The sequence below is a fragment of the Rutidosis leptorrhynchoides genome, chromosome 8 (assembly GCF_046630445.1).
Source record: "Rutidosis leptorrhynchoides isolate AG116_Rl617_1_P2 chromosome 8, CSIRO_AGI_Rlap_v1, whole genome shotgun sequence".
Taxonomy (NCBI): domain Eukaryota; kingdom Viridiplantae; phylum Streptophyta; class Magnoliopsida; order Asterales; family Asteraceae; genus Rutidosis; species Rutidosis leptorrhynchoides.
This window is the reverse complement of record NC_092340.1, coordinates 144643770-144670340: the sequence shown is the minus strand read 5'-3', so window position 1 is coordinate 144670340 and position 26571 is coordinate 144643770. Positions and strand designations below refer to the sequence as shown.

The 26571-nt window shown below is 33.5% G+C and overlaps 1 protein-coding gene and 1 long non-coding RNA gene across 10 annotated transcripts; both read left to right on the top strand.

The window, feature by feature from the left end:
- Positions 1-19828: 19828 nt before the first annotated feature.
- LOC139863864 (uncharacterized) lies at positions 19829-21231 on the top strand. Its single transcript, XM_071852465.1, has 3 exons — positions 19829-20435; positions 20558-20947; positions 21068-21231. Exons 1-3 carry the CDS (start codon positions 19829-19831, stop codon positions 21229-21231), a joined length of 1161 nt encoding a protein of 386 aa, XP_071708566.1.
- An 874-nt stretch (positions 21232-22105) lies between these two features.
- On the top strand, positions 22106-25660 carry LOC139861616 (uncharacterized). Of its 9 annotated transcripts, XR_011763852.1 has the most exons (9): positions 22106-22485; positions 23008-23164; positions 23337-23413; positions 23859-23954; positions 24386-24444; positions 24516-24667; positions 24748-24821; positions 25108-25222; positions 25307-25656. It is a non-coding gene; the product is annotated as an uncharacterized lncRNA (long non-coding RNA). The 9 variants fall into 9 exon arrangements; XR_011763851.1 differs by having other exon boundaries at positions 23859-24444; positions 25307-25660; XR_011763846.1 differs by having other exon boundaries at positions 22106-22319; positions 22417-22485; positions 23859-24667; positions 25307-25658.
- Positions 25661-26571: the final 911 nt, after the last annotated feature.

The window sequence follows — 26571 nt, the reverse complement described above, 5'->3', positions numbered from 1 at the left end:
GATGCTCTTTTCTTTAGTTTGTACTTTCTCGACGTGTGCTAGAACAGCATAGCAACCTTTTCTTATTAGTTTTTGTGCCTTCAAATTACTAATAAGATGTAGCTTCGTGTTGCCCTTTTCTCCGTACACCATTAAGGGTTTTCCTTTTTCTCGTATAATGCGAATTGCATTTTTGTAACAAACGATCTCTGCTTTCACTTCTTTCAACAAGTCCATACCGATTATCACAACAAAACTCCCTAACTCTACTGGTATCAAATCAATCTTAAATGTTTCGCTAACCAGTTTAATTTCTCGATTCTGACATATATTATCTGCTGAAATTAATTTACCATTTGCTAATTCGAGTAAAAATTTACTATCCAAAGGCGTCAATGGACAACTTAATTTAGCACAAAAATCTCTACTCATATAGCTTCTATCCGCACCCGAATCAAATAAAACGTAAGCAGATTTATTGTCAATAAGAAACGTACCCGTAACAAGCTCCGGGTCTTCCTGTGCCTCTGCCGCATTAATATTGAAAACTCTTCCGCGGCCTTGTCCATTCGTGTTCTCCTGGTTCGGGTAATTTCTAATAATGTGGCCCGGTTTTCCACATTTATAACAAACTACATTGGCATAACTTGCTCCGACACTACTTGCTCCGCCATTACTCGTTCCGACACCATTTGTTCCTTTCGTTCTATTAACCCCTGGTCCGTAGACCTCACACTTCGCCGCGCTATGACCATTTCTTTTACACTTGTTACAAAATTTGGTGCAGAACCCCGAGTGATACTTTTCACACCTTTGGCATAGCTGCTTCTGATTGTTGTTGTTGTTGCGGTTATTATTGTTGTTGGGATGATTGTTGTAGTTGCTGTTGTTGTTGTTGTTGTTGTTGTTGTTGTTGTTGTTGTTGGGCCATTTGTTGTAGTTGCGATTGATGTTGCGATTGTTGGGATAATTGTTGCGATTATTGTTGTAATTGCTGTTGTTGTTGTATTGGTGATTCTTATCACCGTTTTCCTCCCACTTTCTTTTGACTTGCTTCACATTGGCCTCTTCAGCAGTCTGTTCTTTAATTCTTTCTTCAATCTGGTTCACTAGTTTGTGAGCCATTCAACATGCCTGTTGTATGGAGGCGGGCTCGTGTGAACTTATATCTTCTTGGATTCTTTCCGGTAATCCTTTCACAAACGCGTCGATCTTCTCTTCCTCATCTTCGAATGCTCCGGAACACAATAGGCACAATTCTGTGAATCGTCTTTCGTACGTGGTAATATCAAATCCTTGGGTTCGTAACCCTCTAAGTTCTGTCTTGAGCTTATTGACCTCGGTTCTGGGACGGTACTTCTCGTTCATCAAGTGCTTGAATGCTGACCATGGTAGTGCGTACGCATCGTCTTGTCCCACTTGCTCTAGATAGGTATTACACCATGTTAACGCAGAACCTGTGAAGGTATGCGTAGCGTACTTCACTTTGTCCTCTTCAGTACACTTACTTATGGCAAACACCGATTCGACCTTCTCGGTCCACCGTTTCAATCCGATCGGTCCTTCGGTTCCATCAAATTCCAAAGGTTTGCAGGCAGTGAATTCTTTGTAGGTGCATCCTACACGATTTCCTGTACTGCTAGATCCAAGGTTATTGTTGGTATGTAGCGCAGCCTGTACTGCGGCTATGTTTGAAGCTAGAAAAGTACGGAATTCCTCTTCATTCATATTCACGGTGTGTCGAGTAGTCGGTGCCATTTCCTTCAAAATAGTCAAATGGAACAAGTTAATCATACAAAATATTAAGAGTAGTTAATAGTATTTCGTAGCATAATATGAACTCATTTATAAAAGCTTTTTCTTCATATTAGCGTTTTATAAGTTTAAATTCGGGTAGTACCTACCTGTTAAGTTCATACTTAGTAGCTAATATACAATTCAACTACTACAATTCTATATGAAAAACTGATTATAATAATATTTCGCGTTCAAACTTTTACACAATATTTTACAAACTTACAATACCGCTTATTTTACATATAGCATGAAATATAGCACACAATAAATTTGATACAAGATGGTTGTGAAGATAATTCTAGCTAGTACACAAGTCGTTCAGCAAAGGCAATAAAGACACGTAATTCATACGTCCAGAAACAAGTCATGCATTCTGGTTTTACTAGGATTACTTCCCATCCTTGGTCTTGTGGAACATAACCGTTATGGCCGTTGATAAGACAGCGTGTTGTAACGTCGTCAAAGGGACGAGGGTTACGTAATGTCCAACAGTCCCGTAACAATCTAAAAACCTCATTTCTTACCCCAATTACCAACTCCGTCACTTGTGGAAACGTTTTGTTTAATAGTTGTAGCCCGATGTTCTTGTTCTCACTTTGGTGAGAAGCGAACATTACTAATCCGTAAGCATAACATGCTTCTTTATGTTGCATGTTAGCCGCTTTTTCTAAATCACGAAGTCCAATATTCGGATATATTGAGTCAAAATAATTTCTTAACCCATTGCGTAAAATAGCATTTGGGTTCCCCGCAATATATGCGTCAAAGTAAACACATCGTAACTTATGGATTTCCCAATGTGATATCCCCCATATTTCGAACGAAAGCCTTTTATAAACCAAGGCATTCTTGGAATGTTCTTCGAATGTCTTACAAACTGATCTCGCCTTAAATAGTTGTGCCGAAGAATTCTGACCGACTCTAGACAAGATTTCATCATTCATGTCTCCGGGTAGGTCTCTTAAAATATTGGGTTGTCTATCCATTTTGTGTTTTTATACTGTAAAATAGACAAGAGTTAGATTCATAAAAAAAAATACTTATTAATACAAGCAATTTTTACATATATCATAAAGCATAAGCACACTATATTACATATATTACACCACACGAATATAACTATCTTATTCCGACTCGCTTGTTTCTTCTTCTTCGGTTTTGGTTCGTTTTGCCAAGTTTCTAGGGATATATGATGTTCCCCTAATACGAGCCGTCGTTTTCCACATTGGTTAATAAAAACCTGGTGGTTTAGAGGTTCCCGGGTCATTGTTACAACTTAAGGACTTCGGGGGTTGATGATACATATAAAGTTCATCGGGGTTGGAATTAGATTTCTCTATTTTTATGCCCTTTCCCTTATTATTTTCTTTTGCCTTTTTAAATTCAGTTGGGGTAATTTCTATAACATCATCGGAATTCTTGTCGGAATCCGATTCATCGGAGAATTGGTAATCCTCCCAATATTTTGCTTCCTTGGCGGAAACACCATTGACCATAATTAACCTTGGTCGGTTGGTTGAGGATTTTCTTTTACTTAACCGTTTTATTATTTCCCCCACCGGTTCTATTTCTTCATCCGGTTCCGATTCTTCTTCCGGTTCCGATTCTTCTTCCGGTTCCGACTCTTCTTCCGGTTCCTCTTCGGGAACTTGTGAATGAGTCCACGAATCATTCCAATTTATATTTGACTCTTCATTATTATTAGGTGAGTCAATGGGACTTGTTCTAGAGGTAGACATCTATCACATAATATCAAACGCGTTAAGAGATTAATATATCACATAATATTCACATGTTAAAAATATATAGTTTCCAACAAAATTTGTTAAGCAATCATTTTTCAAGTAAACACGGTCGAAGTCCAGACTCACTAATGCATCCTAACAAACTCGATAAGACACACTAATGCAAAATTCTGGTTCTCTAAGACCAACGCTCGGATACCAACTGAAATGTCCCGTTCTTATTAATTAAAAACGTTCCATATTAATTGATTTCGTTGCGAGGTTTTGACCTCTATATGAGACGTTTTTCAAAGACTGCATTCATTTTAAAAGAAACCATAACCTTTATTTCATCAATAAAGGTTTAAAAAGCTTTACGTAGATTATCAAATAATGATAATCTAAAATATCCTGTTTACACACGACCATTACATAATGGTTTACAATAAATATGTTACAACAAAATAAGTTTCTTGAATGCAGTTTTTACACAATATCATACAAGCATGGACTCCAAATCTCGTCCTTATTTAAGTATGCAACAGCGGAAGCTCTTAATAATCACCTGAGAATAAACATGCTTAAAACGTCAACAAAAATGCTGGTGAGTTATAGATTTAACCTATATATATCAAATCGTAACAATAGACCACAAGATTTCATATTTCAATACACATCCCATACATAGAGATAAAAATCATTCATATGGTGAACACCTGGTAACCGACATTAATAAGATGCATATATAAGAATATCCCCATCATTCCGGGACACCCTTCGGATATGATATAAATTTCGAAGTACTAAAGCATCCGGTACTTTGGATGGGGTTTGTTAGGCCCAATAGATATATCTTTAGGATTCGCGTCAATTAGGGTGTCTGTTCCCTAATTCTTAGATTACCAGACTTAATAAAAAGGGGCATATTCGATTTCGATAATTCAACCATAGAATGTAGTTTCACGTACTTGTGTCTATTTTGTAAATCATTTATAAAACCTGCATGTATTCTCATCCCAAAAATATTAGATTTTAAAAGTGGGACTATAACTCACTTTCACAGATTTTTACTTCGTCGGAAAGTAAGACTTGGCCACTGGTTGATTCACGAACCTATAACAATATATACATATATATCAAAGTATGTTCAAAATATATTTACAACACTTTTAATATATTTTGATGTTTTAAGTTTATTAAGTCAGCTGTCCTCGTTAGTAACCTACAACTAGTTGTCCACAGTTAGATATACAGAAATAAATCGATAAATATTATCTTGAATCAATCCACGACCCAGTGTATACGTATCTCAGTATTGATCACAACTCAAACTATACATATTTTGGAATCAACCTCAACCCTGTATAGCTAACTCCAACATTCACATATAGAGTGTCTATGGTTGTTTCGAAATATATATAGATGTGTCGACATGATAGGTCGAAACATTGTATACGTGTCTATGGTATCTCAAGATTACATAATATACAATACAAGTTGATTAAGTTATGGTTGGAATAGATTTGTTACCAATTTTCACGTAGCTAAAATGAGAAAAATTATCCAATCTTGTTTTACCCATAACTTCTTCATTTTAAATTCGTTTTGAGTGAATCAAATTGCTATGGTTTCATATTGAACTCTATTTTATGAATCTAAACAGAAAAAGTATAGGTTTATAGTCGGAAAAATAAGTTACAAGTCATTTTTGTAAAGGTAGTCATTTCAGTCGAAAGAACGACGTCTAGATGACCATTTTAGAAAACATACTTCCACTTTGAGTTTAACCATAATTTTTGGATATAGTTTCATGTTCATAATAAAAATTATTTTCTCAGAATAACAACTTTTAAATCAAAGTTTATCATAGTTTTTAATTAACTAACCCAAAACAGCCCGCGGTGTTACTACGACGGCGTAAATCCGGTTTTACGGTGTTTTTCATGTTTTCAGGTTTTAAATCATTAAGTTAGCATATCATATAGATATAGAACATGTGTTTAGTTAATTTTAAAAGTCAAGTTAGAAGGATTAACTTTTGTTTGCGAACAAGTTTAGAATTAACTAAACTATGTTCTAGTGATTACGAGTTTAAACCTTCGAATAAGATAGTTTTATATATATGAATCGAATGATGTTATGAACATCATTACTACCTCAAGTTTAGTAGGTAAACCTACTGGAAGTGACAAGAAATGATCTAGCTTCAAAGGATCTTGGATGGCTTGAAAGTTCTTGAAGTAGGATCATGACACAAAAACAAGTTCAAGTAAGATTTTTACTCGAATTAAGATAGTTTATAGTTATAGAAATTGAATCAAAGTTTGAATATGAATATTACCTTGAATAAGAAAGATAACCTACTGTATATAACAAAGGTTTCTTGATCTTAGATGATTACTTGAAATGGATTAGAAAGCTTGAAAGTAAATTAGTAAACTTGAAGGGATTTTTGAAGTGTTCTTGAAGTGTTCTTCCTATGATGATTATAGCTTGATTCTTGAAGTGATTTTTGATGAAGATGATGATTAACTACTGGAAAAATACGTTCATAATAGTGTGTGTGTGTGTTGAGAGAGAATTAGAAAGAGAATTGAAAGTGAAATGGAGTGAATGATGAGTGGTAATTGGTGAGTGGTGAGTGGGGTTAAAAGGAGTTCTAGTTAGTTGACTAGCTCATGGTAGAAGTTAAAATTGATTAGTCATACATGACATAATCAAGAGTGGAATCCCATGCTAGTTCCTATTGGTATATACCCATAGTAAGTACGTTTTGAAGCTGTGTATAATACGGGTAAGAATACGACTAGAATTCTTGATGAAAGAAAAGAATGGGAAAGTAACTGTAACCATTTTCGTTAAGTATGAGTGTTTTGATATATGTCTTGAAGTCTTCCAAAAGTATTTTAATACATCTAAATACACTACATGTATATACATTTTAACTGAGTCGTTAAGTCATCGTTAGTCGTTACATGTAAGTGTTGTTTTGAAACCTTTAAGTTAACTATCTCAATTAATGTTGTTAACCCATTGTTTATTATATCTAATGAGATGTTAAATTATTATATTATCATGATATTATGATATATTAATATATTAATATATCTTAATATGATATATATACATTTAAATGTCGTTACAACGATAATCGTTACATATATGTCTCGTTTCGAAATCCTTAAGTTAGTAGTCTTGTTTATATGTATATAACTCATTGTTAATATACTTATGGAGATACTTACTTATCATAGTCTCATGTTAACCATATGTATATCCATATATATATCATCATGTCGTTTTTACAAGTTTTAACGTTCGTGAATCGCCGGTCAACTTGGGTGGTCAATTGTCTATATGAAACATATTTCAATTAATCAAGTCTTAACAAGTTTGATTGCTTAACATGTTGGAAACATTTAATCATATAAATATCAATCTCAATTAATATATATAAACATGGAAAAGTTCGGGTCACTACATCTATGGTATCCCAAGATTACATAATATGTATAATACAATATAAATTAGTTAGGATATGTTTAGTCTAGATTTGTTACAAAATTTTCATAGCTAAAACTAGCAAGTTTATCCAATTTTGTATTACCCGTCATTTCTTCGTTTCAAATCCGTTTTGAGTGATTCAAGTTGCTATGGTTTCATAATAAACTAAAATTTATGAAACTAAACAGAAAAAGTATAAGTTTATAGCAAAAATACAGGTTACAAGTTATTTTTTAAAGAGGTAGTCATTTTCGTCGAAAAACGACATCTTGATGACCATTTTGAAAAACATACTTCCACTTTGTGTTTAACCATAATTTTTGGATATAGTATCATGTTCATATGTAATATCATTTTTTCAGAAAACAACTTCCAATTCAAAGATTAAGATACTTTTTATTTTTTTAAACCCAAAACAGCCCCCGATTTCACTACGACGGCGTATGTCCGGTTTTACGGTGTTCTTCGTGTTTCCAGGTTTTAAATCATTAAGTTAGCATATCATATAGATATATAACATGTATTTAATTAATTTTAAAAGTCAAGTTAGAAGGATTAACTTTATTTGCGAACAAGTTTAGAAATAACTAAACTAGGTTCTAGTGATTACAAGTTTAAATCTTCGAATAAGATAGCTTTATATGTATGAATCGAATGATGTTATGAACATCATTACTACCTTAAGTTGAGTAGGTAAACCTACTGGAAGTGACAAGAAATGATCTAGCTTCAAAAGATTCTTGGATGGCTTGAAAGTTCTTGAAGTAGAATCATGACACGAAAACAAGTTCAAGTAAGATTTCTGCTCGAATTAAGATTGTTATAGTTATAGAAATTGAATCAAAGTTTGAATATGAGTATTACCTTGAATTAGAGAGATAACCTACTGTAAGTAACAAAGGTTTCTTGATTTTGGATGATTACTTGGAATGGATTAGAAAGCTTGGAAGTAATCTTGCAAACTTGAAAGTGTTCTTGGTTTTATGAAACTAGAACTTATAGAATATATGAAGAACACTTAGAACTTGAAGATAGAACTTGAGAGAGATCAATTACATGAAGAAAATTGAATAATGAAAGTGTTTGTAGGTATTTTTGGTCGTTGGTATATGGATTAGATATAAGTTTTTACAAGTTTTAACGTTCGTGAATCGCCGGTCAACTTGGGCGGTCAATTGTCTACATGACACTCATTTCAAATAATCAAGTCTTAACAAGTTTGATTGCTTAACATGTTGGAAACATTTAATCATGTAAATATCAATTTCATTTAATATATATAAACATGGAAAAGTTCGGGTCACTACAGTACCTACCCGTTAAATAAATTTCGTCCTGAAATTTTAAGCTGTAGAAGGTGTTGACGAATCTTCTGGAAATAGGTGCGGGTATTTCTTCTTCATCTGATCTTCATGCTCCTAGGTAAACTCGGGTCCTCTACGAGCATTTTATCGAACCTTAACATTGGTATCTTGTTTTGCATAAGTCTTTTAACCTCATGATCCATTATTTCGACGGGTTCTTCAATAAATTGAAGTTTTTCGTTGATTTGGATTTCGTGTAATGGAATAGTGAGATCTTCTTTAGTAAAATATTTCTTCAAATTCGAGACGTAGAAAGTGTTATGTACAGCCGCGAGTTGTTGAGGTAACTCAAGTTGGTAAGCTACTGGTTGGACACGATCTATAATCTTGAATGGTCCAATGTACCTTGGATTTAGTTCCCCCGTTTACCAAATCGAACAACGCCTTTCCAAGGTGAAACCTTAAGTATGACCATCTCTCCAATCTCAACTTCTGTATCTTTTCTTTTATTGTCCGCGTAGCTCTTTTGTCGACTCTGGGCGGTTTTCAATCGTTGTTGAATTTGGATGATTTTCTCGGTAGTTTCTTGTATTATCTCCGGACCTGTAATCTGTCTATCCCCCACTTCACTCCAAAAAATCGAAGACCTGCACTTTCTACCATAAAGTGCTTGAAACGGTGCCATCTCAATACTCGAATGGTAACTGTTGTTGTAGGAAAATTCTGCTAACGGTAGGTGTCGATCCCAACTGTTTCCAAAATCGATAACACATACTCGTAGCATGTCTTCAAGGGTCTGTATCGTCCTTTCACTTTGCCCATCAGTTTGTGGATGATAAGCAGTACTCATGTCTAGACGAGTCCCCAATGCTTGTTGCAATGTCTGTCAAAACCTTGAAACAAATATGTCATCCCTATCAGAGCTAACAGAGATTGGTATTCCATGTCTGGAGACAACTTCCTTTAAATATAATTGCGCCAACTTCTCCATTTTATCATCTTCTCTCATTGGCAGAAAGTGTGCTGATTTGGTAAGACGATCGACTATTACCCAAATAGTATCATAACCACTTGCAGTTCTTGGCAATTTAGTAATGAAATCCATGGTAATATTTTCCCATTTCCATTCTGGGATTTCAGGTTGTTGAAGTAGACCTGATGGTTTCTGATGTTCAGCTTTGACCTTAGAACACGTCAAACATTCTCCTACATATCTCGCAATATCGGCTTTCATACCCGGCCACCAAAAGTGTTTCTTGAGGTCCTTGTACATCTTTCCCGCTCCGGGATGTATTGAGTATCTGGTTTTATGTGCTTCCTCAAGTACCATTTTTCTCACATCTCCAAACTTTGGTACCCAAATTCTTTCGACTCTATACCGGGTTCCGTCTTCTCGAATATTAAGGTGTTTCTCCGATCCTTTGGGTATTTCATTTTTCAAATTCCCTTCTTTTACGACACCCTTCTGCGCCTCCTTTATTTGAGTAGTAAGGTTAGTACGAATAATTATATTCATAGCTTTTACCCGCATAGGTTCTCTATCCTTTCTACTCAAAGTGTCTGCTACTACATTCGCCTTTCCCGGATGGTAACAAATCTCGAAATCGTAATCATTCAATAACTCAATCCACCTACGCTGCCTCATGTTTAGTTGTTTCTAATTAAATATGTGTTGGAGACTTTTGTGATCGGTATATATAATACTTTTGACCCCATATAAGTAGTGCCTCCAAGTCTTTAATGCAAAAACAACTGCGCCTAATTCCAAATCATGCGTGGTATAATTCTGCTCGTGAATCTTCAATTGTCTAGACACATAAGCAATTACCTTCGTTCGTTGCATTAATACACAACCGAGACCTTGCTTGAGGCGTCACAATATATCACAAAATCATCATTCCCTTCAGGCAATGACAATATAGGTGCCGTAGTTAATTTTTCTTCAACCATTGAAACGCTTTTTCTTGTTCATCCTTCCAGTCAAATTTCTTCCCTTTATGCGTTAATGCAGTCAAGGGTTTTGCTATTTTGGATAAATCTTGGATGAATCTTCTGTAGTAACCAGCTAATCCTAAAATTTGGCATATGTGTTTTGGAGTTTTCGGGGTTTCCTATTTTTCAACGGTTTCAATCTTTGCCGGATCCACCTGAATACCTTCTTTGTTCACTATGTGAGTGAGGAATCGAACATCTTCTAACTAAAATGCACACTTTGAAAACTTAGCGTACAGTTTTTCTTTCCTCAGCAACTCTAGCACTTTTCTCAAATGTTCTTCGTGCTCTTGATCATTCTTTGAGTAGATAAGTATGTCATCGATGAAAACAATGACAAACTTGTCAAGATATGGTCCACACACTCGGTTCATAAGGTCCATGAACACAGTTGGTGCATTAGTCAAACCAAATGGCATAACCATAAACTCGTAATGACCGTAACGCATCCTAAAAGCTGTTTTTGGAATATCATCCTCCTTCACCCGCATTTGATGATATCCGGAACGTAAATCAATCTTCGAATAAACTGACGAACCTTGTAGTTGATCAAATAAGTCGTCGATTCTCGGTAGTGGGTAACGGTTCTTGATGGTAAGTTTGTTCAACTCTCGATAGTCGATACACAACCTGAATATACCATCTTTCTTCTTGACAAATAAAACAGGAGCTCCCCATGGTGATGTGCTTGGTCGAATGAAACCACGCTCTAAGAGTTCTTGTAATTGGCTTTGGAGTTCATTCATTTCGCTGGGTGCGAGTCTGTATGAAGCACGAGCTATTGGTGCAGCTCCTGGTACGAGATCTATTTGAAATTCAACAGATCGGTGTGGAGGTAGTCCCGGTAATTCTTTCGGAAATACATCGGGAAATTCTTTTACGACGGGAACATCATTGATGTTCTTTTCTTCGGGTTTGACTTCTTCGATGTGTGCTAGAATGGCATAGCAACCTTTTCTTATTAGTTTTTGCGCCTTCAAATTACTAATAAGATTTAGCTTCGCGTTGCTCTTTCCTCTGTACACCATTAAGGGTTTTCCTTTTTCTCTTACAATGCGAATCGCATTTTTGTAACATACGATTTTCGCTCTCTTCTTTTTCAACCAGTCCATGCTGATTATCACATCAAAACTCCCTAACTCTACTGGTATCAAATCAATCTTAAACGTTTCGCTAACCAGTTTAATTTTTCGATTCTGACATATCTTATCTGATGTAATTAATTTACGTTTTGCTAATTCGAGTAAAAATTTATTATCCAAAGGCGTCAATGGACAACTTATTTTAGCACAGAAATCCTTACTCATATAGCTTCTATCCGCACCCGAATCAAATAAAACATAAGCAAATGTATTGTCAATAAGAAACGTACCCGTAACAAGCTTCAGGTCTTCCTGCGCTTCAACCGCATTAATGTTGAAGACACTTCCTCGGCCTTGCCCATTATTATCCCCCTGATTTGGACACGCATTTTTGTAATGGCCCTTCTTCCCGCATCCAAAACAGGTAATTTCGGCATAACTTGTTCCGGCATTATTTGTTCCCTTAGCCATTGATCCGTAGATTTCACACTTTGTCGCACCATGGCCCTTTCTTTTACACTTAGTACACACTGCCGTACAGAGCCCAGTCGGATGGTATCCTTCACACCTCTGACATGGTTTCTGCCTCTTGTTGTTATTGTTGGGATTGTTGTTGTTGCAGTTATTATTGTTGTTGAAACGGTTATTGTAGTTGTTGCTGGGGTGGTTGTTGTTGTTGCATTTGTTGTTGCGAAAATTGGTGCGATTGTAGTTGTGATTGTTGTGTTGATTGTTAAAATTGTGACCCTTGTCACTGGTTTCTTCCTACTTTCTCTTGATTTGTTTCGTGTTGGCCTCTTCAGCCGCCTGCTCTTTAACTCTTTCCTCAATCCGATTTATGAGTTTATGAGCCATTCGACTCGCCTTTTGTATGGAGGCGGGCTCGTGTGAACTTATATCTTCTTGGATCCTTTCTGGTAACCCTTTTACAAATGCGTTAATTTTCTCCTCTTCATCTTTGAACGCTCTTGGGCACAATAAACACAACTCCGTGAATCGTCGTTCGTATGTGGTAATGTCGAAACCTTGTGTTCGTTATCCTTTAAGCTCTACTTTGAGCTTATTGACCTCGTTTCTGGGACGATACTGCTCAGTCATCAGATGTTTGAATGATGACCACGGTAGTGCGTACAGAGCATCTTGTCCCACTTTCTCTAGGTAGGTATTCCACCATATTAATGCAGTACCTGTGAAGGTATGTGTAGCGTACTTTACTTTGTATTCTTTAGTACACTTACTTATGGCAAACACCGATTCAACCTTTTCGGTCCACCGTTTCAATCCGATTGGACCCTCGGTTCCATCGAATTCCAAAGATTTACAGGCAATGAATTCTTTGTAGGAGCATCCTACACGATTTCTTATGGCGTTATTTGTATTGCTAGATTCAGAGTTATTGTTGTTGTTTTGCATTGCATCCTGTACCGCGGCTATGTTTGCTGCAAGGAAAACACGGAAGTCTTCCTCGCTCATGTTCAAATTCTGACGAGTCGTCGGTGCCATTTCCTTCAAAAATAGTTCAAAAGAATTAAGTTAATCATATAGAATATTAAGAGTAGTCAATAGTATTTCGTAGCATAATATGAACTCATTTATAAAATCTTTTTCATCATATTAACGTTTTATAGTTTTAATTTGGGTAGTACCTACCCGTTAAGTTCATACTTAGTAGCTAATATACAATTCAACTACTACAATTCTATATGGAAAACTGATTATAATAATATTTCGCGTTCAAACTTTTATACAATATTTTACAAACTTACAATACCGCTATTATACATATAGTATTTCATATAGCACATAATAACTTTGATACAAAACAGTTGTGACAACAATCCTAGTTAATACGCAAGTCGTTCAGCAAAGGCAATAAAAACACGTAATTCATAAGTCCAGAAACAAGTCATGCATTCTGGTTTTACTAAGACTACTTCCCATCCTTGGTCTTGTGGAACATAACCGTTGTGGCCGTTGACAAGATAGCATGTTGTAACGTCGTCAAAGGGATGAGGGTTTCGTAATGTCCAACAGCACCGTAATAATCTAAAAACCTTGTTTCTCACCCCAACTACTGAATCCGTCACTTGTGGGAAGGTTTTATTAAAAGTTGTAATCCGATGTTCTTTTTCTCACTTTGGTGAGAAGCGAACATCACTAACCCGTAAGCATAACATGCTTCTTTATGTTGCATGTTAGAAGCTCTTTCTAACTCACGAAGTCATATGTTGGGATATGTTGAGTCAAAATAGGTTCTTAACCCGTAGCGTAAAATTGCATTTGGGTTCCCCGCATTTAACGCTTTAAAGAAAACACGGCGTAACTTACGGTGTCCCCAATGTGATATACCCCATCTTTTAAATGAAAGCCTTTTATAAACTAAGGCATGCCTGAAACGTTCATCAAATGTTCTACACACTAATTTCGCCGTAAATAATTGTGCCGATGAATTCTGACCGACTTTAGACAAGATTTCATCAATCATGTCCCCGGGTAGGTCTTCTAAAATTTTTGGTTGTCTATCCTTAACATCCATTTTTGTTTTAATACTGTAAAAATAGACGAGGGTTAGATTCGTAAAAGATAATTATCAAATAATACAAGCAATATTCACATACAACAAGAAAAGTACAAGCACACTTATTTTACATATTTTACACCTCATGATTACAACTCTTTATTCCGACTCACTAGTTTCTTCCTCTTTGGACCTATTTCATTTTGCTAATTTTCTAGGTATATATGATGTTCCTCTAAAATGAGCCGTTGTTTTCACAAATGGTTTAGAAAAACTTGGTGGCTTAGAGGTTCCCGGGTTATTGTTACAACTTAAGAAATACGGGTGTTGACGATACATATAAAGTTTATCGGGGTTGGAATCAGGTTTCTCTATTTTGATGCCCTTTCCCTTATTATTTTCTTTTGCCTTTTCAAATTGGGTCGAGGTAATTTCTATAACATCATCGGAATCCTCATCGGGATCCGATTCATTGGAAAATTGGTAATCTTCCCAATATTTTTCTTCCTCGGCGGAAACACCATTGACCATTTTTAACTTTGGTCCATTGTTTGAGGATTTTCTTTTATTTATCTGTTTTTCTATGGTTCCTAATATTTCCTCCTCCAGAACCTCTTCTTTCAGTTCCTCTTCTTCCGGTTCCTCCTCTTCCGGTTCCTCCTCTTTCGGTTCCTCTTCGGGAATTTGTGAATCTTCCCAAACTATATTTGACTCTTCATTATTATTAGGTGAGTCGATGGGATTTGTACTAGAGGTAGACATCTAACACACAATATCAAACACGTTAAGAGATTAATATATCACATAATATTTACATGTTAACAATATATAGTTTCCAACAAAAATGTTAAGCAATCGTTTTTCAAGTAAACACGGTCGAAGTCCAGACTCACTAATGCATCCTAACAAACTCGATAAGACACACTAATGCAAATTTCTGGTTCTCTAAGACCAAAGCTCGGATACCAACTGAAATTTCCCGTTCATATTGATTATAAACGTTCCATATTAATTGATTTCGTCACGAGGTTTTGACCTCTATATGAGACGTTTTTCAAAGACTGCATTCATTTTTAAAACAATCATAACCTTTATTTTATCGATAAAGGTTTAAAAAGCATTACGTAGATTATCAAATAATGATAATCTAAAATATACCGTTTACACACGACCATTACATAATGGTTTACAATAAGAATATATTACATCAAAAATAAGTTTCTTGAATGCAGTTTTTACACAATATCATACAAGCATGGACTCCAAATCTTGTCCTTATTTTAGTATGCAACAGCGGAAGCTCTTAATAATCACCTGAGAATAAACATGCTTAAAACGTCAACAAAAATGTTGGTGAGTTATAGGTTTAACCTATATATTATCAAATCATAATAATAGACCACAAGATTTCATTTTTATAACACATCTCATATCAGGCATTTCACAAGCTGCATAGAGATAAAAAATCATTCATATGTTGAACACCTGGTAACCGACGTTAACTTAATGCATAGAATATCACCAAAGCAGAACCTCTTGTTTTTATAATAATCTCGAAGTACTAAACCATCGATAACCTGAATGGGGGTTGTTAAGCCCAATAGATCTATCTTTAGGATTCACATCAATTAGGGGCCATTTCCCTAATTCTTAGGTTACCAGACTTGAAGGGTGATATTCGGTTTAATAATCCAACCATAGAATGTAGTTTTGCGTACTTGTGTCTATTTTGTAAAACATTTATAAAGCTGCATGTATTCTCATCCAAAAAAAAAATATTAGATTGTAAAAGTGGGACTATAACTCACTTTCACAGATTTTTACTTTGCCGAAAGTAAGACTTGGCCACTGGTCGATTCACGAACCTATAACAAATGTGTACATATATATCAAAGTATGATCGAAATATATTCACAACATTTTTTATTACGTTTTTATGATTTAAGTTTGTTAAGTTAGCAGTCCTCGTTAGTAACCTACAACTAGTTGTCCACAGTTAGATGTACATAAATAAATCAATATATATTATCTTGAATCAATCCAAGACCCTGTATATACACGTCTCAGGCTAGATCACAAATCAAAGTATATATTGTTGGAATCAACCTTAACCCTGTATAGCTAACTCAAACATTACTGCATATAGAGTGTCTATGGTTGTTCCAAATAATATATATAGACGGGTCGATATGATATGTCAAAACATTGTATACATGTCAATGGTATCCCAAGATTACATAATATGTATAATACAATATAAATTAGTTAGGATATGTTTAGTCTAGATTTGTTACAAAATTTTCGTAGCTAAAACTAGCAAGTTTATCCAATTTTGTTTTACCCGTCATTTCTTCGTTTCAAATCCGTTTTGAGTGATTCAAGTTTCTATGGTTTCATAATGAACTAAAATTTATGAAACTAAACAGAAAAAGTATAAGTTTATAGTCGGAAATACAGGTTACAAGTCATTTTTTAAAGAGGTAGTCATTTCCGTCGAAAAAACGACATTTTGATGACCATTTTGAAAAACATACTTCCACTTTGTGTTTAACCATGATTTTTGGATATAGTATCATGTTCATATGTAATATCTTTTTTCCAGAAAACAACTTCCAATTCAAATATTAAGATACTTTTTATTTTTTTTAACCCAAAACAACCACCGATTTCACTACGACGGCGTATATTCGGTTTTACGGTGTTCTTCGTGTTTCCATGTTTTAAATCATTAAGTTAGCATATCATATAGATATAGAACATGTGTTTAGTTGATTTTAAAAGTCAAGTTAGAAGGATTAACTTTATTTGCGAACAAGTTTAGAATTAACTAAACTATGTTCTAGTGATTACAAGTTTAAATCTTTTAATAAGATAGCTTTATATGTATGAATCGAATGATGTTATGAATATCATTACTACCTTAAGTTGAGTAGGTAAACCTACTAGAAGTGACAAAAAATGATCTAGCTTCAAAAGATTCTTGGATGGCTTGAAAGTTCTTGACGTAGAATCATGACACGAAAACAAGTTCAAGTAAGATTTCTGCTCGAATTAAGATTGTTATAGTTATAGAAATTGAATCAAAGTTTGAATATGAGTATTACCTTGAATTAGAGAGATAACCTACTGTAAGTAATAAAGGTTTGTTGATTTTGGATGATTACTTGGAATGGATTAGAAAGCTTGGAAGTAATCTTGCAAACTTGAAAGTGTTCTTAGTTTTATGAAACTAGAACTTATAGAATATATGAAGAACACTTAGAACTTGAAGATAGAACTTGAGAGAGATCAATTAGATGAAGAAAATTGAAGAATGAAAGTGTTTGTAGGTGTTTTTAGTCGTTGTTATATGGATTAGATATAAAGGATGTGTAAGTTTGTTTTCATGTAAATAATTCATGAATGATTTATAATATTTTTTTTAATTTTGTGAGATATTTCATGCTAGTTGTCAAATGATGGTTCCTACATGTTTAATGACTCACATGGGCTGCTAAGGAGCTAATCATTGAAGTGTATATACCAATAGTATATACATCTAGAAGCTGTGTATTGTACGAGTACGAATACGGGTGCATACGAGTAGAATTGTTGATGAAAATGAATGAGGATGTAATTGTAAGCATTTTTGTTAAGTAGAAGTACTTTGATATGTGTCTTGAAGTCTTTCAAAAGTGTACTAATACATCTAAATACACTACATGTATATACATTTTAACTGAGTCGTTAAGTCATCGTTAGTCGTTACATGTAAGTGTTGTTTTGAAACCTTTAAGTTAACGATCTTGTTAAATGTAATTAATTAATTGTTATTATACTTAAATGAGATGTTAAATTGTTATGTTAACATGATAACATGGTGTATGAATATATCTTAACATCATATATATATATGTGAAAATACTATTACAATTATAATCGTTACGTATATAAATTGTTTCGAAATTCTTAAGTTAGTAGTCTTGTTTTACATATGTAGTTCATTGTTAAAATACTTAATGATATATATAATTATCATTTTATCATGTTAAATATAGTGTAACAATATCTTAATATGATACATATGTATTTAGTAAGACGTTGTTATAACGATAATCGTTATATATATCGTTTCGAGTTTCTTAACTTAATAGTCTCATTTTTATGTATATAACTCATTGTTAATATACCTAGTGATATACTTACTTATCTTAATATCATGTTAAATATATATATATATATATATATATATATATATATATATATATATATATATATATATATATATATATATATATATATATATATATATATATATATATATATATATATATATATATATATATATATCATATAGTTTTTTACAAGTTTTAACTTTCGTGAATCGCCGGTCAACTTGGGTGGTCAATTGTCTACATGACACTCATTTCAAATAATCAAGTCTTAACAAGTTTGATTGCTTAACATGTTGGAAACATTTAATCATGTAAATATCAATTTCATTTAATATATATAAACATGGAAAAGTTCGGGTCACTACAGTAAATGAGTTTAAGGGTAAGCTTGCAGAGTATATTGGTGCTATAGAAATCAAGAAATCTGAATTTAGTGGCAGGAGATTGGTTGCCACAAAGAACATTGATGGTGGTTCTTTATTAGTTGTGGATAAAGTTGTAGAATCAATTTTGAATTGCCAAAGAACACGTTGTTTAATTTCAAAGTGATAAGGTTGTAGAACAAGTTATGTTTTACTATCACGTGAGTTGCACATGACATGCTACTAACGGACCTGTTTAACAGACGTTATCACAGGGACTTATTTGGGACTTTTTTTTTGCAATTAAGGATCATTTAAGTAGTTTTCGTAACACAAGGACTATTTGGGCTAAAAACAAAAAACACAAGGACGATTTGAGCAGTTATGTCTGAAAATAATTATCAATAAGATTTAATAATAATAATTAATAATTAATTATTAAGATTTAATTTTAATTCAAAATTATTTAGATTAATGAAAACACCCACCATGTTTAGAATTTTTTTTTTTTTGATTTTTTATTAACAAAAGAATTAGCTTAATAATGACATCACCATTATATGATTTTAATATTAACTATATAATAGATTAATTAACACAACTTGTTGAATAAGATATTAAAACATTTAATTAATTAACTTATATTAATACATTAATTGATTACTCAATTAATACATTAATTCATAATTAATAATTTTAACTACTTTCGTTACTTGATTAATATATATATACATTATATATATATATATATATATATATATATATATATATATATATATATATATATATATATATATATATTTTATTTGACGTCTAGGTGTATATGTGTGTGACCTCAAATGCTCAAATGAATTTAGCCATATAGTTATATGTTGTACCTTGCACATTAATCCTACAGCCATTTGATGCATGCGATTTATATTTAGTTAATTAAGTATATTTCACTCTTTTAATATGCTGTAAATAAATAAACTTAACATAAGATGTGAATTAGTGTAGTGTGATCGAGCCGATTTGGTCCCATCACGCCCCCCATCACCCCTCTATGGGGCGCGATGGTGTTGGGAGGTTTCCGGCGCGATGGATCCATCACATGCAGGTGATGGTCCGAATTGCGAATGGTTGCATGCCACGTGTCTTGCTGGTGCAGGGAGCCGTTATAATAGCCGTTTGATTTTTTTTTCTATAAATACCCCAACTCTTATACCATTATTCACACACATTTCATTCAATATTATTAAAATTCCTATTATATACTTCCAAAAAATAAAATGGTATGTGGGTTGTTCCAAATGTTTAATATTTGGGATTCCTACGATGAAGAGGATTTGGATTTTTTACGAGAAATGGCCGAAGAATTGACTGCTGAAGAAGCTGCCAACGATGACCGAGTTTGAAAGCGTCGAGTTTACATGCGTAGAGATCGTGAAGAAGCAGGTAAAAATTTACACAAACATTATTTTTCAGAGCATCCAACTTATCTTGATCGTTGGTTTAGAAGACGTTTTAGAATGAGTAGAGATTTATTTTTACGCATCCAAAATGACATACTTAGTTATGATGTAGAACCTTTACCTAGTCATTTCGAGTATTTTATACAAAAAAGAGATGCGCTTGGTAGACTAGGTTTTACTACTGAGCAAAATATTACATCTGCGTTGCGTCAATTGGCGTATGGTACAGCAGCATACATGTTTGATGAATATTTACAAATGTCGGAAGCCACATCAATAATATGTCTAAATATGTTTTATAAGTGTGTTCTGGAACTTTATGTTGACGGATATTTGAGGAAACCAACTAGTAGTGATATAGCTCGCTTGAATTGCGCTCATGAAGAAAAGCACGGTTTCAAGGGAATGCTTGGAAGCATTAACTGCATGCATTGGAAGTGGAAAAATTGTCCAGTTGCTTGGAAAGGGCAATATACGAGTGGTCATCAAAAACACCCAACCATTGTTCTTGAAGCCGTTGCTTCATATGATACGTGGATTTGGCATGCATTCTTCGGTGCTGCGGGTGCAAACAACGATGTGAATGTTTTGAATCAATCTTCATTTTTCAATGACATCAAAAATGGAAATGCACCATTTGCTCCATTACTGTTAATGGTCATGATTACTTGAATGGTTATTATTTAGCTGATGGAATTTACCCAGATTGGGCAACATTAATCAAGGCGTATTCGACACCAACCGATGAGCCACGTGCAAAATTCAAACAATTTCAAGAAAGTGCACGTAAGGATGTGGAGAGAACATTCGGTGTTCTTCAAGGTAGATTCCATATTCTACAAATGGCTGGAGGACCACATAATGTGAACAAGTTAAGACGAATATTGTATTTTTGTGTGCTATTTCACAATATGATAGTCGAGGATAACGGGTTTAACATTACCTGGCTTGAGGAAGAATTACTTGCCACTGATGAAGCAAATCCTAACTATGTAAGGAATCGATCTACAAGTCGTGATGTACGAGAACAAGAAATACGAGATAGAAACGTTCCTCCAAACTTTAGAACTATGAATGGTTAATTTGTGTGTTTGTTGTATTTTTAATTTCATTATTGTATTTTAATAAATTGTTGTATTTTAATAAATTGTGTCTTTGTTGTATTTTGAATTTCAACTTTGGATTCGTGTAATAAAGTTGTGATGAGCAGAGATACTCTACATAAAGTTGTGTTGAGCAAAGATGCTCTACATAAAGTTGTGTTGAGCAGAGATGCTCTGCATAAAGTTGTGTTGAGAAGAGATGCTCTGTATAAAGCTGTTTCCACTATTACCTTTATTAAAGTTGTATTCAACATATGATTTTAATTCATGACCATTGGATTCGTTCAAACAAGTGCTTCAATCCCCTATAAATACAACCCCTCAATTGTTAACAAACCACACCTCAAACACTTATCTCTCTACTACTTCTAAAATTTATAAGTTCAAAATGTCTCAGATGAATGTTATGCTGCAAGTTAACTATGGTGGGGAATTTGACCGCGAGGTCAAGAATTACTCCACCGTCAATTCTGAACAGAAGGAGTATTGCCTGAATGTCCGAAATTACCCGTTGTCTGAACTACTTGATTTTCTCAAAGAGGACATACCTCTTGCATTCTCACAAGTGTGGTTCTTCAAGGAACCCAATGATCCAGCCAGTCTTCTTAAAGATGAAGAATATTGGACCATGCTTGTGGGTCGAGCAGTGACCAGCAACGAAATCATCAAGTTGTATATCGAGTTCCGGGATGAGAGCGAAAACATTGTGTCTGATGAAGAGGAATAAGTGCCCTCCGGGCCACAGTACGACACGGATGGCCAATTCTATTCGTCTGATTCTCCTGATTTCAATGATTTCTAAATGTTTTGTTGTATTATCGTTGTTTATTATCGTTGTTTAGCTTTCGTTGTTATTGTGTTTAATCTGTACTTTCAAAAAATTGTAACCGTGATGTTGTTTTAATAAAAGTGACGTTCAAAAAAAAATTAGTGATTTATATTTGTAATAATAATAATCTATATTCTATATTATATATAATAATAAAGTCACTTTTTTCTAATCACTATTCAAAAATTTGAAATGAAATAAAAATGACCATTAGATTAAATCTTAACTTTCAATATTAGCCATGTATTAAGATGATAACTCAACGTTTGTCTCCCTCCTACATTTCAATTGTTTATTGTCAAAAATAACCTCCAAATTATCCCTGATCCCTGACTCTGTGAAAAAATGGGGTACTGGCCATTCGCTCCATTTATCAAAAAAAGGTGATCCATTGATTCTATAAAAAAAAATCTTGTGAATTGATTTGCAAAGCATGATGAACTTAGGGTTTACACGTGATCGTGAACAAACCATGATGAAATCAAATCAATTTTTACGATCGATTAGTTTCATGATGGTACGTAAATAACCATCAACGACATCAAATTAGGGTTTGGTATGTATTGAGTTTATGATTGAATTGTACTCTGTTGGTAATTTTCCTTATTTTTTAGTCGAACAACAATTGAAGTATCTGGTATCGTATTTTCAAGTATGATTTGGAATCCAAGCGTTCTTCATTTGTAAGTGTTTTTTTTAAAATTTTCTTGTATGAAGTAATCAATCAAGTTCTTGGATATTCGTGTGTTTTGTTTGTTACATGATGATTTTGATTTCAAACTCTAGGGTTTCATATATTCGTATTTGATTACTCAAGATTTAGATTTTTCATATTTGCCTGTGATGAAGATTTAGGGTTTTCATATTTGATTAATCAATAAATGTTGTTGATAGGTGTTATCTTGTGTATAAGTACAGCCTTCGTAATAACGTTTTTATAGTCCTATGACGCTAAAGATGATAATGAGGCTTCTGGATAACGATGATTTGTGTTATCTTGTGTATAAATACTTCATTGATGGCAATGTGGAATTAAATCACGTTTTTTTCCCCTCATTTTCTCTACATATATTTTAAAATTGACCGGCTAATAAATTTGAGGTACTTTTCTAATTATTTTTCTTGCATAGAGTACAATTTTTCTTTCTAAAAGAATATGATTTTAACCTTTAACTTTTGTTATTATTTTTGCTACTATGGTGTAGGGTGTTTTTTTTGCACTTTATATGAATTTAATGCAACATCAATAGATCAAGGCGTACCTGGTTGAAGGATTGATCACTTAAATAAATGGAAGTTAACATGCGGCCAAACTTTATACTAGGCCACATGATAAAGCTAGAGAGACTTCATTTGCTTCAGGTCAATTTTAAAGTGTGTTGAATTTGGTGTGTTCTAACTAATTTATATTTATATTAGACAAGTGGTTGGGAAATGATAAATGCTCACATAAATACTGCAGAAATTGCTAGATATGAATGTTTGAATCATGTTGGAGTTATCTCATGTATTTTTTTTTTTTTCAAAAATACAGGGCTTGATGCTTATGGTCGCTTCTTGCGGGGCTTAATTTTGTTACTTCTTCCTCTTTTTATTGGTTCTACTTTGTAGGTATGACCGTAACACACGATTCTGACGACTTACAAATAAACATATTATGTAGTATCTCTATTATTTTTATTACATTTCTTAGTTCGCCCAAATTGCAACCCTTGGGGTCTTTTTAACACTATAATAACAAAAGTAAATATTTTCTTACGAGTTATATAATATTCTTATAGTTCAATTACTTCTGTACATTCTATTACACACATTTCAATTAAATATTTTAAGGCTTTATATTTAAATGGGTCAGAAGGGTCGTTGGGAATGGTCAAATGGGTCAGAAACTATTAATGTCAATACACTATCTACAATCTTTATATGTGTTTGTGCTGACTATGATTTTTAGTTAGTTTTCATCACATGTTTTCTTTGACAAACTATATTTTCACTTTAGTAGAATAGTTCTGATAAATCCTTATATTCTTTTGTTACTGTTGGTTTCAATTTGCAGGTTAATAAAGTTTGCAGGTTACCATACATCTAATCTGTAAAAACCAAGAGTAAATTCGCAAGTCACCATATCTCGTGTCAATGAATTCATATCAAGGTATAATTTGTACAGGCCCTTTCTAAAATATTTGTATTACTTTGCAATCGGCTACATCCTCATTAATTTGTATTGTTTTACTTATATGAAATAGCATATGTCAATTTACGTAAATATGTTTTATAAATGTTTGTAAAGTAAATTGAAAATCAACGCTAGCGACCAGTTGGATGATGAGGAGTATGGATTTACGAGAGAAAGGGCTAAATTATATTATTTAGTCGAATTATACACATTGTATCAATGATTTAAATAATCGTTTTGTTTAAAATAAGGATGTTTCTTCATTAAATTTGGGCCTTAACTTTGCTCCAAAGGTATATGTCCTAGCTCTTTGTTTTTTAATATTATAGGTCTATGTGGTAACAATTTGTTAGCTTTTTAACTTTGTTAAAAGTATACAACAAGAGAGCTTTTTTGGATTTTATCAGGTGTCAATATGGGTGTGTCCCCTTTGTTAAAGTCACATTTTCAAGAAATAGAACATTATGTGAGTTGTGTGCTTTTGGGTTTTGATCCGTTTTGTTATCTCTGTGATAAAAGTGGCAAACTGAGTTGTAGGGAAGCGGTCAGTGGTTGGGTTGGCCAAATGGCCAACATTGTTGATCCAGAACTTCATATGGGTTTTAGTGCCTCGAGCTATTTAACACATAGCGGCTATGAGAAATTCTATTGTCAATGTTTGGTCAAAGAAAGACGTACCAATTTTTCAGGTCATGATTAAGTCTATGTTATATTTGATGATCCTTTTCATTCTTGTGGATTTGCTCAAACTTAATAATTAAAATTGCAGGTTGCTGATTACGAAGTTGCAGGTGATTCCTTTGAAAGAATACATACGTTGCTAGGGAAGCTTCCTGAGAAGAGGTAAATTTACTTTACATTTTAACTCAACTTTATAGTGTACCTACTTGCTAACTCACAAACACTTTTACATATTTTGAGTCTTATAAAAATGAAGTTTTAATAGTGTGGCGTTGTTAGGTTAAAACACCATCAAATTTTTCGTTTTGTAAAATTGGGTGGAAATAATGTTTGTGGATCATCCTGAACCGTTCCCACTCATTTTAACATTTTACCCAACCTTTCATTGTCCAGTTCTATATTGAATTTGTGCTTTAAAATATGCGTGTTTATGGTTTTGTACAACCAGCCTTAAATCGGGCCAGTTCGCTGAATCAATCCTCCATCATCAATGATTGACATACCTTTGGATATACCATGCTTGCACGGTCTCTTGGCAAGAGTAATCTTTTTGTAGCAGTATGGTAAAACTAATTTCGTTATCATCATCAATAATTTGAGACATTGGGTCTAAAATCCTAATGCAAACTTGGTCTTTTGACTTTTAGGTTAAACATAATTTTTGGGAAGATGGAAAATGGATCTTGAAGTCTCTCTAAGGCAATGCAACGTGAGTTCAAACAACTTGAATGGAGTGAGACGGTTAGGTTGAAGTTCTGCTTCATTCCCATGAAAATTGCAAGCAAAAACTAATTGAGAAAGATGATATTTTAAATGAGTATATGCTTATGTTTATTGGGGGATGATTCTCACACACACTTTTTTGATCCTCACACACCTATTTTAACTTTTTACTCTTCTAATAATACTCAATTGGTGTGTGAGGATCAAAAAAGTGTGTGTGAGAATCATCCCCATGTTTATTGGTTATTATTGTTTTTATATTAATTCATTCACCTAACATCTACTCAAATTTAAAGTGTATGCAAACGTTTGATTTACTATTAACAAACCTAATAGCTATTTTTTATTTTTATTTTTATTTTTGTCACGCAGCTTTGTTCTTGTACGTGTTTTTGTATGACATGAATGCATTGTTCATGTATTTCGTCACATGATTTAAGCATATTATATTGGTCAGTTAGTTTGCTGTATAATGACTTGGAATCCCGCTAGACCACAATTTGAATTCAAAATCAATTAATTCGGCTGTTAGAGGCATGAAATTAGGATATGACATAATTTTTATTTCTCAAATAAGAATTACTATTCAACAAATTCAATCTAAGTTTGCAGACAACAAACAAAAAATCGTTTTTATCCAAAGCATGAATCAAATCTGCATACAATCGGTCTATGGCACTAATCATGTATTAAATCAATTTTTATACCGTATCATGATTTACTGTAATCTATAATCGTTTTGCTTTGTAACGAATCATAATTGTTTAGATCAATTACATGTTGTCCAGTATGATATCTTTATTACATTTAATCATGTTCGTCAACCATTCCGATCATTACTAATACAATTTTAAATTTTTAATATTACATGTTATGATTAAATGATTGAGCAGATAGTTTATCGTGCAGGTTACTATCGACTTTTTTGGCCATTTTCCAACCCATCAAGGATGTTAGGTATTGAATAATATTGATGCAGTTGTGGTATGTGATTTTGGTTAACTTAATATTGTGGTTTTGTATATTTTGCAGGTTAAAAAATGGAACGTTGATCATGCAGTTATTGATTATGACGTGCCAGGAAAATGGTAGTCATATTGTTTTTACGTTAATAAAATTTTGTGTTTAAATAATCTATTGTTACATTTGTTTCGTTCCTAACAATATTGTTTTGTTACGTTAATTGAAA

Coding starts and splice junctions, on each gene's coding strand:
- LOC139863864 (XM_071852465.1), top strand. CDS start 19,829: ATGCGTAGAGATCGTGAAGAAGCAGGTAAAAATTTACACAAACATTAT. Junction 20,436..20,557: donor TGCATTCTTCGGTGCTGCGG/GTGCAAACAACG, acceptor GTTATTATTTAG/CTGATGGAATTTACCCAGAT. Junction 20,948..21,067: donor AAACTTTAGAACTATGAATG/GTTAATTTGTGT, acceptor CGTGTAATAAAG/TTGTGATGAGCAGAGATACT.